Source organism: Struthio camelus, chromosome 2, assembly GCF_040807025.1.
Source record: "Struthio camelus isolate bStrCam1 chromosome 2, bStrCam1.hap1, whole genome shotgun sequence".
Lineage (NCBI taxonomy): Eukaryota > Metazoa > Chordata > Aves > Struthioniformes > Struthionidae > Struthio > Struthio camelus.
In genome coordinates, this window is record NC_090943.1 from 77,967,412 (window position 1) to 77,984,288 (window position 16,877).

General features: G+C 39.6%; 1 protein-coding gene across 3 annotated transcripts in view; it reads right to left on the bottom strand.

The window, feature by feature from the left end:
• The window catches only part of RECK (reversion inducing cysteine rich protein with kazal motifs), a 79,678-nt gene that overhangs the window by 47,836 nt on the left and 14,965 nt on the right, over window positions 1–16,877 (bottom strand). For all 3 annotated transcript variants that reach the window (XM_068931296.1, XM_068931297.1, XM_068931295.1), the window contains 3 exons: window positions 13,911–13,969; window positions 8,261–8,335; window positions 5,122–5,158 (listed from right to left, as the gene is read on the bottom strand). In XM_068931296.1, the coding sequence (XP_068787397.1) occupies window positions 5,122–5,158; window positions 8,261–8,335; window positions 13,911–13,969 (171 nt within the window). The remainder of the gene's footprint in view (window positions 1–5,121; window positions 5,159–8,260; window positions 8,336–13,910; window positions 13,970–16,877) is intronic.

The window sequence follows — 16,877 nt, forward strand, 5'->3', positions numbered from 1 at the left end:
TGGCTTACAACACACACACATTTTTCTTCCTTACTTTCCTACCATAAACATTTTACTATAATTTCCACAAGGGTATTACAAGATCAGAAACAGGGATGGAAAGCTGCACAAATATGAAAGATTAGAATGTGATCTCCAGTAATTTATTTTGTGATGAAAGAAGCAGTCTACATTATGAAAATATTTGAGAATTGCTGGATCACACTGACCTCCAGGAAGCTGGGAAAGAAAACAAAAAGGAAGATGGAAAGAGAGAGAAAACTGAAAAACAACTATGCTTATCTCTTTATCTTCAAATGTTGCACGCGTCAAGAAAGGTGCAAGAAAGCACAGGTCTGTGTTTTGCTAGGTTTCTCTGATAAAGTCTTCTACAGTCTGCTCGCAGAAAATGAAAAAGCTTAAAAGTGAACACAGTTACCATGTAGAATTACAGGTTGCTGGGTTCGTTTTTTTATTTTTTTAGCTGGGGCCCCTCGATCATATCACATGTTCATGGTCAGACAGAAACATTTTTAATTTCCCAGGTAACTCCCCCAAAATAATTCACGTTGTGTAGGCTTTTTAGATTTAATAAATATCAATAAATATTAGATTTTTAAAAAGAACTTCTCCATTAAAACATTCATTAGTATTTGCTTTCAGAAAATATGGAAGAATTTTTTTCCCAGAGAATATTTACATTCCTGAACATCTAGTATTAAGTATTTTAATGCTTACAACACTGTATTAGGTAGGACAATAAAACATAAATTAGAGTTATTTTGTGAGGGTGACCTCATAAAAGGAAATTATTAGCAGACCATCATGAAGGGTTTAAGGAAGTGAAAAAAGTGCATGTCGAGGGGAAGCTCATAGTGCTAGCTGCAAGTACATTGAGATTTTAAGGTGTAATAATTACAATAATGAAGTGACTGGCAAATCAGTTTTAAAAAACTTTAATATGCAATGGTTGCATCAAGTTACTGTGAGGAAAGAAGGGGAGAAAACACAAACCACAGTGAAAACACCCTAACGATGTATGTATGCATCAAGCAGCAAATCATAGGGAAGAGTTACAAGTGATTTAGCACACATAATTATGCAATTTAGCACACTTAATCCCATATGCGAAACAGGTTTCTATATGCATTCTTAAACAAACAGGCAGGCACGTGATACTGTTCAGAATGACAATAACCGTAAAAATCATCTGTCTATTCAGTCAGTCTCTGGAGATTGTCTAGTCCAACCGCCTTGCTCAAAGCAGGGTCAGCTAGAGTGGGCTGCTCAACACCATATTCAGTCGGATTTTGAATATCTCCAAGGATGGAGATTCCACAGCCTCTCTGGACAACCTGTTCCTGTTTTCAATCACTGTCACAGTATAAAAAAAGATTTTTAAGTTTAGATGGAGATTTCCTGTATTTTAATTTGTGCCTATTGCCTCTTCCTCTTTCACTGTATACCACCGAGAAGACTGTCTCTGTCTTCTTTACACCCTCCCACCAAATATTTATACACATGAATAAAATCCCCTCCAAGCTCTCTCTTCTCCAGGCTAAACAATCCCAGCTCCCTCAGCCTGTCTTCATGTGACAAATGCTCCAGTCCGTTAATAAGCTTAAAGACACATCTTAAAGCAGCCCTTTGCTGGATGCGCACTGGTATGTCTGATTTTCTTGTACTGGAGAGCCCGGAACCAGACGCAGAACTCCATATGTGGTCTTACCAGCGCTGAGCCTATGGAAGGTTCACTTCCTTTCACCTGCTGGCAATGCTCTTCCTAGTATGGCTCACTGTAGGCTGTTGGCCTTCTTTGCCCTGAGGGCACATTGCTGGCTCACTGCCAACTTGTCCACCAAGATTCCCATGGCTTTTTCTGCAAAGCTGCTTTCCAGCTGCTGGGCCCCTAGCATCGTCTGGTGCATGAGGTCGTTCCCAGGTACATGACTTTGGGCTTCCCTTTATCAGACTTCATGAGGTTCCTCTCTGCCCATTTCTCCAGCCTGTCAAGGTCACTCTAAATGGCAGCACAACCACTTTTTGTATTGGTCACTCCTCCTCGTTTTGTATCACCTGCAGACTTGTTGAGGGTGCACTCTATCCCATCATCTAAGTCATTAATGAAGATGTTAAACAGTACTGGATCCAATACTAGGTACACGCCTAGTGACTGGCCTCCAGCTGGACTTTGTGCCACTGATCACAACCCTCTGAGCCCAGCAGTTCAGGCAGTTTTCAATCCACCTCACTGTCCACTTATCTAGCCCATACTTCATAGTTTGCCTATGAGGATGTTATGGGTTACAGTGTCAAAAGCCTGGCTAAAGTTGAGATAAACAACAGCTGCTGCTCTCTCCTCATCCACCAAGCTAGTCATCTCATCACAGAAGGCTCTCAGGGTGTCAAGCACGATTTCCTCTTCATAAATCCACGCTGACTATTCCCGATCATCATCTTGTCCTTCACGTGCTTGGAAACGTTATCCAGGATGAGCTGCTCCATCAACTTTCCAGAGATGGAGGCGAGGCTGACTGGCCTGCCATTCCCCAGATTCTCCTTCCTGCCATCCCTGAAGACAGGAGTGACATTTGCTTTCTTCCAGTCCTCAAGAACCTCACCTGATTGCCGTAACCTTTCAAAGATTATTGAGAGTGACCTCACCAAGGCCAGCTCCATCAGCAGACGTGGGTGCGTGCTCATGGACTTGCGTATGTTTAGTTTGTTTAAACATTCCCTAACCTGATCCTTCTCCACTGAGGGTAAGTCTTCCCCGCTCCAGACTTTCTCTCTGGTCTCAGGGGCCTCGGATTCCTGAAGGCCAGTCTTATCCATTAAGACTGAAGCAGCCGTTGCCTTTTCTATGCCTTTTGTCACTGAGTCCCCTGCTCCATTCAGCAGCAAGCCCACATTTTCCCTAGGTCTCCATTTGCTGCTGATGTACTTGCAGAAGTAGGGCAACTTTATTCTTGCCTTTCATTTTCCTTGTCAGATTCAACTTCAGATGAGCTTTGGCTTTCCTACCCCATACCTGCATGCTCGGACAGTTTCTCTTTACATTTCTCCTGGGTCATCTGTCCCTGCTGCCATATCTTGTATGGTTTTGTTTGTTTGTTTTAAGTTATCTTTTGACATTAGTCAGGAGTTCCTTTTCATCCTTGCAGGCCTCGGTGCCACCTCTGCTTGATTTCCTGCTCATTAGGATTAGCCATTCTTGAGCTGGGAGAGGTGAGCCTCGAAAAATCAATTAGCTCTCCTGGACCCCTCTTCTCTCCATGGCCATATGCCATGGGATTTTTCCATGCAAATCCCCAAACCAGCTGAAGTCTGCTCTCCTCAAGTCTAGCATGGTGATCCTGTTTTTTGCCTTGTTCCCTCCTCTTAGGATCCTGAATGCCATTATCTCATGCTTATTGCAGCCAGCGTTGCCCATGACCTTCACATCTCCTGCCAATTCTTCCTCGTTTGTAAGTATGAGGTCCAGCAGAGCGCCTCCCCTTGTTGGCTCTTCAGTCACCTCTGTTAGGAAGTTGTCATCAATGCACTCAGGAAACCTCCTGGATTGCCTGAGCCCTGCTGTGTTGTCCCACCAGCAGATAAAGGGATAATTAAAAAACCCCAGGAAGACGAGGGCTTGCACACATGATGCTTCATCAAGTTGTGTGAAGGTGGTTTCATCTAGTTCTTCCTGATAAGGCAGTCTGTATTAGACACCCACAACATGTTTGTCTGCCTGCTAATCCTAGCCGGTATGTTCTCAGCTAGATCATCCTCCATACCAATGCAGAGCTCCATTCCAGCATTCCGGCTTTTCTCTCACCTAAAGGGCGATTCCCTCTCCTTGCCTTCCTGGCCCGTTCTTCCTACGGAGCCTGTGTCCATCCACTGAAGAACTCCAAACGTGGGAACCTTCCCGCTATGTCTCTGTGACCCCATCGAGATTATAGCCCTCTAACTGCACACTAACTTCTAGCTCCTCCTGTTTGCTCCTCATGTTGCATGAATTAGTGTACAGGCACTTCAGGGAGGCATCCAACCATACTGATTTCCCAGAAAGGGAATGAGATCTTCCCCTATAATACTGTCCTGTAGGAACCACACCATTAACTTAAAATAAATAAATAAATAAATAAAATCTTGCAGGCCATGGAATCACTGGAGAATACTAAACAGAATTTTAAAAGCAGCTCACATCAAAGAGGAAATGTAACATAATTACATAATGTAATTTCACATGCAAGAAACAGCAGCTTCATGGGGTACATGGGAAGTTTCATAAGTTTCACGCAGGTACAAGGCTTAGGGTACTACAGGAAGATTTCACTTTTTGGGAGTGGTTCATTGACACAGATTTCCAATGGTTTTTTTGCTTGCTAACATAAACCTAAATTTTGAAATAAAAGATATATTTCTCTCTTGCAATAAAACCATCAACACTCATTTGTGAATAGCAGTTGAATTTCAAGAAAGATTAGGTATTACTTCCAATTAAAAATTTGTCAGCTTTTAGATGACAGCGAAAAGTATTGCAACTTCAAAAAATATCATAGGTCTTAGTAAAAATAGCAAAATCAGAACTACCAAATCCCTCTGTATGCACTGGATTCTACAGTTTGCCTCTGAAATGGAAAAAAAAAGTCAGAGTAGGTGATACAAAACTATTACACCACTCTTTCCTCACTACCACTTTTTCAACTATACCATGCTAATTTCACTCAGTCTTTCAGAACAGATACATGATACCGTGGTACCAGTTAAGTCCTATTTCCTCTACTACTTTAATCTCTTTTTAATATAACAATCCTCTTTAGAAATTCATTTTTCAACCTTCTAAACCCACCTGTAACAAGCAGTTTAGTTCTTTATCTGAGGTCTTTGGTATTTCTCTAATACATCACAGAAGCACATATATTAATTACACAAACAGATCCAATAACTTCTAACTAGGAAAACAAAGCAAGTTTTGCAATAAAAAAATACATAGGTAACCCAGTTAGGATTAAAAGAAACAAGCAAACAAAACGTAGTTCATAATGAAAGCATTATTTTGAAATTTGTAGGTGAGGGTGGTAGACAGAATATAAAAATATGTATTTGCTACAAAAAACCAATCTGATTCAACAATGAACTAGTATATCTTACCTGGCAAAGAAGAATTGATACAACCCCAAACTTCTCCCTGAAAAGTAAAACGCAATTAAGCAAAAGTAAGTTTACGAAATAAAATAAAATTGTTTCTAACAGATACCAAATACCATTTTCAACATATTCGCCCTAGAGTTTAAGTATCCTATTGGAAGAACTCTTCTACATCTAAAGTATTTTTTGAGGAAGCACCAGGTCATCTAAGTTAAGTAATAATACGTGCCTTGACAAAGTTGCCATCTACAGAATATCTAATCAATAGCAGCATTTTTACAAGTATAAAACATACTGTAAGCACTTGGACTATGCTAGCTAGTCAACTTTTTTCACTGCTATTTAGAAAATTAAGTAACAATGTCTTAGCCAAAGAGACAGGTTTATCTAGGACCAAGACCTGGGGAGAAGCTTGTTGTCCTAGCACTCTTTTCTACCAATTACAAACAAGCAAATAAACAAGCTCCCACAACACACTAAACAAGATAGACGGGCTTTAAGGCACTCCAGAGATAGGTAGGACAGGTAAATGTAAGAGGGAAGTCTTATTACCAGGAAAGGTTAAAATATAGATCTAGTAAATTTTTTTTTTTTTTTTTTTTGTCCTGAAGCAGTCCTGGTTCTAGGCACAGGGCCTGCTGAATGACAGAAGATACAAGTGGCTGATCGTATAAGGCAGAAAAATTTCTTCGAAGGTGTTTTTTTGTGGCAGGAAAAAAAAAGATGAAGCACTTAAAGAGTTGTTCTTCCCCCCTCCCCAATTACTAATATCACCAAGACGACTAGGCAAGGTGACTAGGGAGGACTGTATGAACTGTGGCTAGTACAAAAGAACTCTCAGGTCAGACCCAGGTCTGCCACAGTTAGCTCTGATACTAACACAACAGAATTTACAAATATCCTGGAAGAAAGATGTTTAGGCAAAAGAAAAAGAATTCAATTCAAGGTAAGAATTTTAGTTTAACTGTCAGAAACAAGTACATATCACAGTTACAGGGGCTGCACTATGTTAGAAAGCTGAAAAATTAAAAGCTATGGGAGTTTCTGTACACTATATGCTAGATGCCCAATGTCCTACAACTGGAGACTTACAAACACTTAGACAATATGACCATATCATAGTATTGAAAAATGACACAAGTACATTTATTCTAATATGATGTTATTGATACTTTTAAGCAAGTACTAGGAATAAACCTTAGTATGGTGAAAGCAAAGGAAAATTCTGCAGAATAGGAAAGCGAGTGCCACGTCTTAAGGGGCTTTAAGTGAAAGAACGTTAAACATGTTCATGAGGGTTCTATTCAACAGCACTGAAAGTGCATGACAACACAGGAGACTGATTCCCTCATCACAGGAATTACTGACTTTTCAAAGTTAAAACATACCCATGTCTAACGATCTAAAACAATCCTCCTCCATTATCTGGGGAAGTTTCCCACCTCAAGTTAGAGCCAAAGCCAGTTTAAAAGAGGAGGACAGTTCTATAAAAGCTGCTACTTCTACTAGTTCCACTCCACTGATTCCAGCTACTTCCTTTATTTCATAAAAAGGTAAGTCATCTTTTGTTTTTGACAGTAACTATATTATGTAATACCAGACAAAACCCTTTCTATCACATTACCCGAAAGAATATAGAGAGCTCAACATCTGTAACCAGTGCCCCAGAACACACAGACCATCAGATTAAATATATAACCTATCCGCTCTTCTGTGCGATGTCACTAGCACATCCCTTCAACCTTTCCTGGAAAATCAATAAAGAAGGGCAGTATTTGAAAATAGAGAATATGGCACTAAGTTGAACTGTTAAATATTTTAAAAAGACATCTAGATATAAAAAATTTATAAATAAATGAATATTGCTGAAATAGTAGTAAGAGACATACTGGACAGCAAACTTACCATTTATAAATATGGTAATTGGGAGTTAAAAAAGTAATATTACATTAATCATACTTCCCCTTTCAGATTCTCAACCCCATGTTCTAAAAATGCATTCCTCTACTATAGAGATTAATCCTACTGTCCCTGTTAGAGGATAAAGGTAAGGACCAGGACAAAAAAATAGTACCAAAACAAACGTTATCCACCACTTCAATACGTTTTTCACATCACAGCTTTTACTTATACCAGCAACAACCTCTAAGTTACCAACATCTTAGAGCTGATGCTCCACACAAGCAAAACACAGGAAAAAAAGTGCTTTTGAAACACAGGAGGAAAGGATCTATAAGCAAACACACTCTTGCAAAGCAGCCCATAAAATGTTACATTCTGAGATTTACAGCCCCTTCATATTGCCCATCTGGACTGAGTATATGTTTCTAGTCTTGCTGGAAATAGTACTGATAGTGTCCAGAAGTAATAAAAATTAAAAGAAAGAAATCAGACTTTTCTAACAGTAAATGTGTTAAAGATTCTGAGTTGCCAAGATTGAAGACTCTAGAATTAACAATCTAAATGCCAGTGGTTATCTCTTCCTCAATTAGATGATCCCCAAAATAGGGTGCAAATTATATTCTTTGTTTTTCTAGTAATATACTGAAGAACTTTTAGGAAATCATAGACTTTCTTACCCAATAAAAGCATTACTTCCACTTGTCGGATATGGCCATATGTTCAGAGCAACCACGAGGCTCTCCTTGCCTTAGCCCCACCAGAATCTGTCAGCCTTTTCCCATACACACACTGGAATACTAAGTTAGCTCAATCAGGCAGCTGCCAGCAACCTCCAGGGGACTAAGCAACAATCACCCAATGCAAAATTCTTTACAATGTTAAGCCACGTTTTCACTCATTTTGTAACAACATGCATGACCAAGACATCTAGCAAAGCTGTCAAGTCCAATCTTACTGCAAGTAGTGTAACATATGACATTCTAAAGACAAACAAAAAAACCCAAAATCTTACCTTGGGGATCAACTAATCATATGAAAACCTCATTTTAAGAAGTTTTGTAGCCCTCAAAATAAGAAAGAAAAAGCTTGAAGACACATACACAGGCTCTACCAGCTCAAAACTCAAAGCAAATCAAATAACCATGAATCATTTTTAAATCTTATTTTTGTAAGAAAAATGTTATTAATATCAGATTAGAGTTTTGTTTTTTTTTTTTAAATTACAGTTAGCAAGCCTTACCATTGATTCTGGACAATACTCGGGTGCTCGTTGCAGCAAGTGCTTCAAACGGGAATCACTCTTAGAAGACAAAATCTTTTATAACAGAAACAGAACACATTTTAAAACATACAGAAAGACATAACAGTTCATTTAATACTTTTTTTTTTTCAATTTATTTCCTCCTTTTTAACTTTGATTTCAGTTCCCTTTGACAACTCTGGGCAATAGCTAATGTGTACAACCTGCAAAATTAAAATTTTCCTTTATAAATATGCTGCATTCTTTATTGAGAAAAAGAGGTTTTTATTTTTTTAGAAGTGAACGAGAATTTCATCCTCAAAAATTTCATTCCAAAAGTTTCTACTGAACAAGTTGTGTGGAAAAAACACAAAAACAGAGCATTTCTGTCCCATGTATCAAAATATTATGCAACTCTACCCAATTAACTTGCTGTTACATTTTAATTACCTGATCTCATGCAACTAAGCTCCTTCCAAAAACCTAGAACACTAACTGACGTGGAATAAACATTAACAAAACACCCAGATTAGGTAAAGAGGCTATCAAAACTGACGGGGAAGTGAATAACGCCTGCAGGAAAGCAAGATCAAGTTAAGGACTATCTAAGTGAACCGAACGTACACAAGTTCATGGGACTGGATGGGAGGCAAGTGAAGGTGCTGACAGAGCCAGCCAATGTCACTGTAAGGCAGGTTGCTATCATTTTTGAAAGGTCATGGTGATTGGAAGAGATTCCTGACGACTGAAAAAAGACAAACATCATATCCATCTAGAAGGACGAGAAGGATAATCTGGGGAATTACCGGCCACTCAGCCTACCCTCAGTCCCCAGCAAGAGTATAGAGCAAATCCTCCTGGAAGCCATGTCAGGGCACATGAAAGTTAAGAAGGTGACTGGGAACAGCCAGCATGGGTAAACCAATTCACTTATTCAGAAAAGAGAGCAAGTAAAGAACAACTAGAGTAGTATTTTGGCGTCTTCCAGGGTAACTGAATCATAAAATAATTCAGGTTGGAATGAATTTTAGGTCATCTAGTCCAACCTCCTGCTCAAGCAGGTCAACTACGAGGTCAGACCACGTTGCTCAAGATTTTATCCAGTCAGGTCTTGAAAACCTGAGGATGGAGACTGCCAGGGCACGCTGTTGGCTCATATTCTGCTTGCTGTCGGCATATCCCCTAGGTACTTTTTAGCAGAGCTGCTCACCAGCCCATCAATCCCCAATCTCTATTGTTGCAAGGGGTTCTTTCTTCCCAAGTGCAGGACTTGGCACTGAATTTTGTAAGGTTCCTGATGGTCCATTTCTCTGTCCTTCCCTCTGTCTCGGTGGCACCTCTGCCTGAGATTATCAGCTGTTCCTCCTCGTTTGGTGCCACCCGCAAACTCGATGAGAGTGCAGTTTGTTGCCTTCTCCAGATCACTGATAAAGATGTAAAACAGGACAGGTCCCAGGATAGACCCCTGATATACTCCACTTTCTACTGGCCTGCAAGTGGAGTACAAACCATTAGCCTCGCGGAGCCTGATCATCAAACAGATTTTTTACCCATCTAGCTGTCTATCCTATCGAAATCATAATATCCTAAAATGGATACTAAAATACTGTGGGAGAGGGGGTCAAAAACCTTGCTAAAGTCAAAGTAAATCACATCCACTGCTTCCCTCTCATCCAGAAATTCAGTCATCAAAGGCATTCAGGGTGGTCAGGCATGATTTACCTTTCACATGCCCAAAAAAGCGTTCCAGCAGGACTCACTCCATGATTTCCTCAGGGACTTAACAGAAGCTGACTGGCCTGTAGTTTCCCAGATCTGGTCTTTTTCTGAAGATGGGTACAACATTCACTTTCCTCATTGGGAAAAGTCATTGGGGACTTCCCTCAAGGTGCACAACCTTTCAAAGATGATCAAGAGCAGCCTTGCAATGACATCAGGCAGCTCTCTCAGCACCCTCAGATGCAGCCTATCTGATCTCAAGCAGTTGCATGGGTCAAATTTTCTCAAGAGATCCCTGACTCAGTCCTCATCCATTGCTGGTAGTTCTCCTTCCTGAATCCTTTCTCTATGAACAGAGGCCTGGGACACCTTGTTGGTGAAGACGGAGGTAAAGAATACACGCAGCACTTCTGCCTTAGCTGTGTTTGCTGACACTTAATCACCCACCCCATTCAGCAACTGTCCCACATTTTCCTTGTTCAGCCTTCAACTACCGCTGTAGTGGGCAGGTGGTGGTCTTGTTGCCCTTGAAATCCTTTGCAAGTCTCAACTCGGGTTGAGTTTTGGCTTTCCTAACATCACCCTTACCTGACTAGAGTTTTGCCTTTCCTTACATCACACTTACACGACTGGACAATGTTTATAAATTCCTCCTTTGTTACCTTTCCCTGCTTCTACCACCTGTATACTGCCTTTCTGAATTGAAGCACAGTCATGACTGGCCTGTTTAACTAAGCCTGTCTCTTGATATATCTACTTGCTTTCCTGAGGCTCAGGATGGACTGTTCCTACGCTTGGAAGAGGATCTGGACAGAGACCTCTGGAATGGTACAGAAATGAATGCTACTGGGAACAGTATCATTGTGAACTGTCCCAGAAATACAGTTAGGTAAGAAGTCCATTAAAGAAAGACAAGCCCGTTTGTTCCTTGCTGTAGTATGTGATAGACAAGCTATCACTAAATGAAGGAGATACTAAAACTAAGTTTGGACTAATACTCACTAAGACTACCAAAAGAATTAGATGTTTGAACTATAAGATTAGTTGAAGAAGGAACAAATAAATCTAATCTAGTTTTTTTTTTTTTCTCCAGAAGTCTCACTTAAAGTAGTTGAATTACTAGTTAACAGGATATCCTGGCCTTATTCAGGCCTTCTTAAATGACAGGATTGAGGAGAACCCTGCCTGCTCTCCTGTGCCCTTCACCCTAACTCCCAGGGACTGTAGCTGCCCTTCACCCACTCAAGGGCTCCTTCAGCAGTATCAGAGGTACCTATGTAGATGAGCAGCCAAGGAGTAACGCTCAAAGCCAAGCAAATCTGGCAACCTCTACAGCGTCCTAGATCTGAGGCCCTAAACAATAAACCTCCTGAGACTGCAAGTCTAGTCAGCAGATGAGTGCCTCCATCCGCTGCAGAAGGGAGTCTCTGAATACTGTCACTGATGACACTGTTTGTAACATGTGGATTAGGCTCAGATGGCTCCCCAGGGGAGCTTATTCCTCTTCACCTGTTCTAGGGCCCTAGATCTATTTTGCAAGTGCACATCCAAAGACAGGAAAAGAGCCTTCTTCCTGTTGCCAGAAGTCACAAACTTCCAGTCTCCACTTGCTCAAGGACAGACTCTGGCCATCCTTCTTTCCAGGCAATGCATGGTTCAGGCTGTTACCCCAGCAGGACTCCACAAAGAGCCTAACTCCCATCCATGTTCTCTGAGGCAACGCTTCCTTCCTCAGCTCCTTTATCTAGCAGTTCAGGAAGGTGACCAGAGCACGATTCCTTCAACTTAGGTACCACTGTCCCCAGCCTTAAGGAGACACACCAGGCATTCCCTGCAGCACAAGACTTAAAACAGTCACATTTTTGCTCAAGAAATCCATTTGGGTCAAGGCCTCCAACACGTCATGAGCACCAGAGACTGTCCTGCAGCATGTAACAGGTCCAGTTTCAGGCAGCACTTCCTGTTTGCCCTCTCTACAAGAAACTGCTACGTTAACTGCCAAATTCCTGTCCATGCACCCTACCTGTACGGCATTCCCTAGGTATTAGTTAAAGAGAAATACTAGGCACAAGCCCGCTTCTCTTCAACCCTCTGTCTGGCAAGCAACTTCTCACAACGTTCTACGGCTCAACTAACAAGTCCAGGAGGAAAGGGCTTTTTAAAAAAATAAATCTTAGGTGATACGATGTGACAAGGCAACAAGCGCATGGCAAATATTTCAGACAAGGGGTTTGGAAAGATGAAAGAAAGGCAAATTATTCAGCCAACTCATTCCCCTTAGCATCGCTCTCCCACCTACGTAAAACTTTATCCTACAAATTTTAATTTTAAAATAAAAGGGCACTTATCAAATGATACATTCCAAGATGGATTCAAAAAAGAGAACTTGGACTTAAACATCTGAAATTGTGCTGCATAAAGTGGTTAAGCTACAGAACATGAAAATTAGTAGAAACGTAGCAGATATTCCCTTCACCTTGTTTTCTGGGCAATATCAAAGGGTCACTCGTAAAAGGATACTGCCTGAACCGAGGTAAGACAGAGAGCTGCTTATAGAACAATTTGGGGATGCCTCTCTTGCTTTAGACTTGCTCTAGACTTTTCACCACCACAATTCTGAATTATGCTCATTGTCCGAGTAGAGATGTACCATTCAGATGAGACAAAATCAGAATATCTTACCAAAAAAAACCACAGAAAACCCTAGAATGAGAATTGGTATAATGGAAATAGGATGAAATCTGCCAGTATAAAGCTCAATGCCTTTCATTCAGATCTAAAAGAAATTCATATGAAAAATTGGGAACTGCAAACAGATAGAAATAGATGAAAGATTTGGACAGATTGTTCCAAATGCCAACCAAACGCAGTACAATGCCTGCAATTAAATTTGATTATATGTGGGACTGTGCACTCTCTTTCTTGTACATAAATTTCAATATAGTTCTTAAAACTGGGTGGTATTTTTGTTTATACAAAAATTTATGTATAGTTTTGCTTACCTGTATTCAAAGGGATAAATTTACACTGAAAGGGCTGCAGGAATAACTCCAGGAATTGAGAGTATCTTACATAAGGGGGCTAAAAGACTTTTTCTTGTTTGACTTCACAGTCAGAAAGCTGAAAGGGAATTTGGTTGTACTCTACCAATACATCAGGGAGGGAAAAAAGAGAATTTAAACTAAAAGATTTTGTTAGTGTAGTCACAAATAAATATAAGCTTAATCATAACCAGGTTAAGAGCTTGAATAGCTCCAAAACATATAACGAGGACAAGAAAGGGGAGCAGGTATGATTCAAGGACACAATTCTAACATAAAAATTGTATGTCAGTAAAGCATATATACCCACATACAGATTTACATAAAGCTGGACAAGGTATTACTCAAAGGTACAAATCTAAACATAAGTTGTGGAAAAACATTTTCCAAGCTTGAGTTTAGCACAAACAGTTCTTTGTATTACCCTATGAATAAAATAAACAAATTTTTGCTGGACTCATAACGATATATATTATAACGAGTATCTTAGTTTCTCAGCTAAGAAAGAAGAACTGGCAGATAAAGAACAGTATAAATTTTTGCTCTTCATTTTAAATTCACAAAAACCTGGAAACACACATGATCTAGAAATTGTGCAGAATATTCACCCCCTCCATTTTCCTAACATGCTTAATAATTCTTGATCAAATCCTGACCTCAAATTTGGATCTCTAGTTCTGCTCAACTTAAACAGAATCTGTATTCCACTACAAAAGGGAAGAGGACTACAGTTCTAAAGCTTTAAATTCTCATTTAAATAACAATAAGTTTCATAATATTCAGTATTCTCACATTCATAATCGTTTACCCACAGCCCTAATCTTCCCACATCATTGTCTACAGGCATGATTTCAATGCTGAGGGATAAAGCAAATTTCAAATAAGCTTACCTGTTCACAAACATCACGACACATTAAGTTGTCCTTTGCATGGTAACAACAAGATGAGCCTATGGAAAAGTGGGGGGAAGGGGAAATACCTTTAAAACATTTGAAGCACTTAACTATCCCTTCTGAATGGAAGGGCCCAACTGATGGCCCATCAGGACAATTTATCTGGTCCACAGCTCACTGTGAGAAACCTCGCTTCCCAGAAAGCAAAAAAGAACATCGGAAGTCTTTGTTCTGAAGCAAACTCCGACCAGCTCGCCCAGCCTCACAGAACCGCACCTGAACTTTCATTGCCACCTCCAGGAGATCTCAGTGGCCTTCCCTGTGCTTACAGCCAAGCTTCTGCTTGGTAAATACCTTGCACTTCGCTTGGCACCTGCCAAATCCCTTCATGAGGCAATGCAATTTATTAACCCAGGAAAAAACAAAAGTGAATAAAACGGTATAAAAAAAGAAAAGAAAATAAATTATATGTCTTTACAAGTTGAAGTAGTTCACAGAAGAATCTGAAAAGTGGAAGAAGCAATTAGGAACAATGGGAAAAGAAAATGGGAGCAGGAGCCCCATTATACACGGTGATGAAGACAGCTGCAGATTGAACCCTGTCTTCTTAAAGGGTTAGGGCAGATCTCCAAACTACTTCACTAGCAACAGATGATTAAGAGAAGTTCTGCTAGTCTAGATGAAAGGTACAGGACAAACACAGATATGAACACAACAGGAAAACAAATGACAACTGAAGCACTGGGAAGTTATGAAGCACCAGGATTTAAAGCTGCAATTTAAAAAAAAAAAAAAAAAAAAAAAGTGTTATGCTTTCTTCTCCCTACCACCCGAATAATATTTTCTTCATTCAGAGTTCAGTTTGGCCAATATAAAATGAATTGTACAACTGCTTGATATTCATTTTCATCCTCATTGCCTAGCGTTTGGAACTTTGCTTAACAAACGTCTTAGGAAGAAAGATTTCTTTCACAGCTCCTTTCACTTCTAAGCACATCTTCACATACAACATTCTATACAAATATGTACATTAGAGTATGTAACCCCCCTCCAAAACCCCAAACTTTTAATGATTACATATTTTTACTCAACTGTATCTGAACTAAATACCACACCAGTTTAATATAAAAGAAAAACCTGTGCAATGGTACTACATATAGAAAGTGATATTTCATGATACCTAGTTACCAGACCTAAATGGATTTTCACTGAATCAAGAGGTATTTTAGGCAAGATTTCCTCAATAAATTCAGAGCTTATATCTGTTATCATCTGAAGCTTATAGCTGTTACAGAAAAGTAGCCAGTTTAAAAAAAACAAAACAAAAAAAACCCAAAAACCTACCACCACCAAAGCCAAAATTCTATAATATTACACTGACATAAAATAACCCTAGACTATTTAAGCCTGAAAATGTTAAGGAACTGGAAAGAAATAAAAAAGAGAAAAGTTGTCTGAAACATAGTCAGTCACAATTTAAAATGGCTACTACAGGTTCAAGCTATATTTTCCTGTAAAAATAATTCCTGAATTCCTGAAGAGGAAAGAGGAAAAATTAAAGCAGAGCATGTAACTGGTGAATATTTTCATTAATAGAAACAAAGGCAAATGCTTATAAGCAGCAAAGACAGCAGTAAAATCCTGCTTACAACACAACAGAATGAAAGAATGGAATTATAAGATTGACTTTGATGGTTTTGCCGTTTTCCTACCATCACAAAAAGAGATAAACAGATGTGGCTGATGGCTTCAGAAACCTTCTGATTTGAGGACAACCCATAGGACCTTCAGATTTCCCTGCGCTAAATTCATCAAGCAGATTCATGCCAAGAACCAGCCTCACCATAAACAGGTTCCACCATATTGAAAATTCAGTAACTATTTCACTTAGCCAAATAGCTTTCTTATTCCCATTATAAAGCTACCCTATAAGAAATTTACAACGATAAAAGCCTCTACAAGTATAATTACATACGCGATTATGATCTGAGTTCATGAACGTCCTAGACAACTTCCACTTAAAACCTTCACACAGATTATAAAATAATCTCTGGCCCACTGACCCCCAGTTTTCAGTGATTCTCAACCCTCCTATGATCAACTAACATACCAGGAGGATAATTCTTCTTCTCTATCACTTCCACTGCCAAATTTCAAGTCCTACCAATTATACTAAAGAGCGCCACAATGAGATAACAACACGCTAAACCTCGTGGTCATTCCATTCCTTTTATATAAAATCCTAATTAAGTGATGGTATCTTGAATTAGCAGGAAGTTTAGCTAGCCTATACTGAGCTTTAGTGCTACAGTCATAAATGGAAGTTATTAGTAACATCCATCGCAAGCATGATTCTTGAATTCTCCCTCAGTCAATCTCTTCTGAAACAACCTTATGACATCTCTTTCTTACCTCCTTATTCACACATTCTCTAGAGCACTACAGAGCCACACTGACATGCCCATAAATGTCCTGATGACTGCAGGCTCCTGCTTTTGGTATTCCATATTTTTCATTCATATGACAGCATTGCCAGTGTGATCAATTTATTAAAAATCTACTTGCCACTATGTTTGTGGTGCCTTCTAATTACTGTTTTTCAGTACTGGCAGGACATTAATTGATATCACAACTTTAACATGGAAAACTATATTTTATCACCACACTTCTCTATATTAAAGCTCTGACCTTCACTTTTTTTTTTTTAATCCAATACTATTTTCCTTACGGAAAACCTGAGCAAAATTATTTAAGAACTGTTCATTTTATTTTTTTTATTTTTATTTTTTTTTACACACCTAACCTCTACTCACAACTCCCTTTTCTCTGGGCATCTGGCAGCGGTAACCGTAACCCCGAACTTCCCGGTCTCTAAAACAACGTTTTTCCTGAAGCCCTCCAAACCTCGCCCAGGGCTCACGGACTTGCAACGTCCTTTCCAGCTCCCCTCGGCCCGAGCAGGCT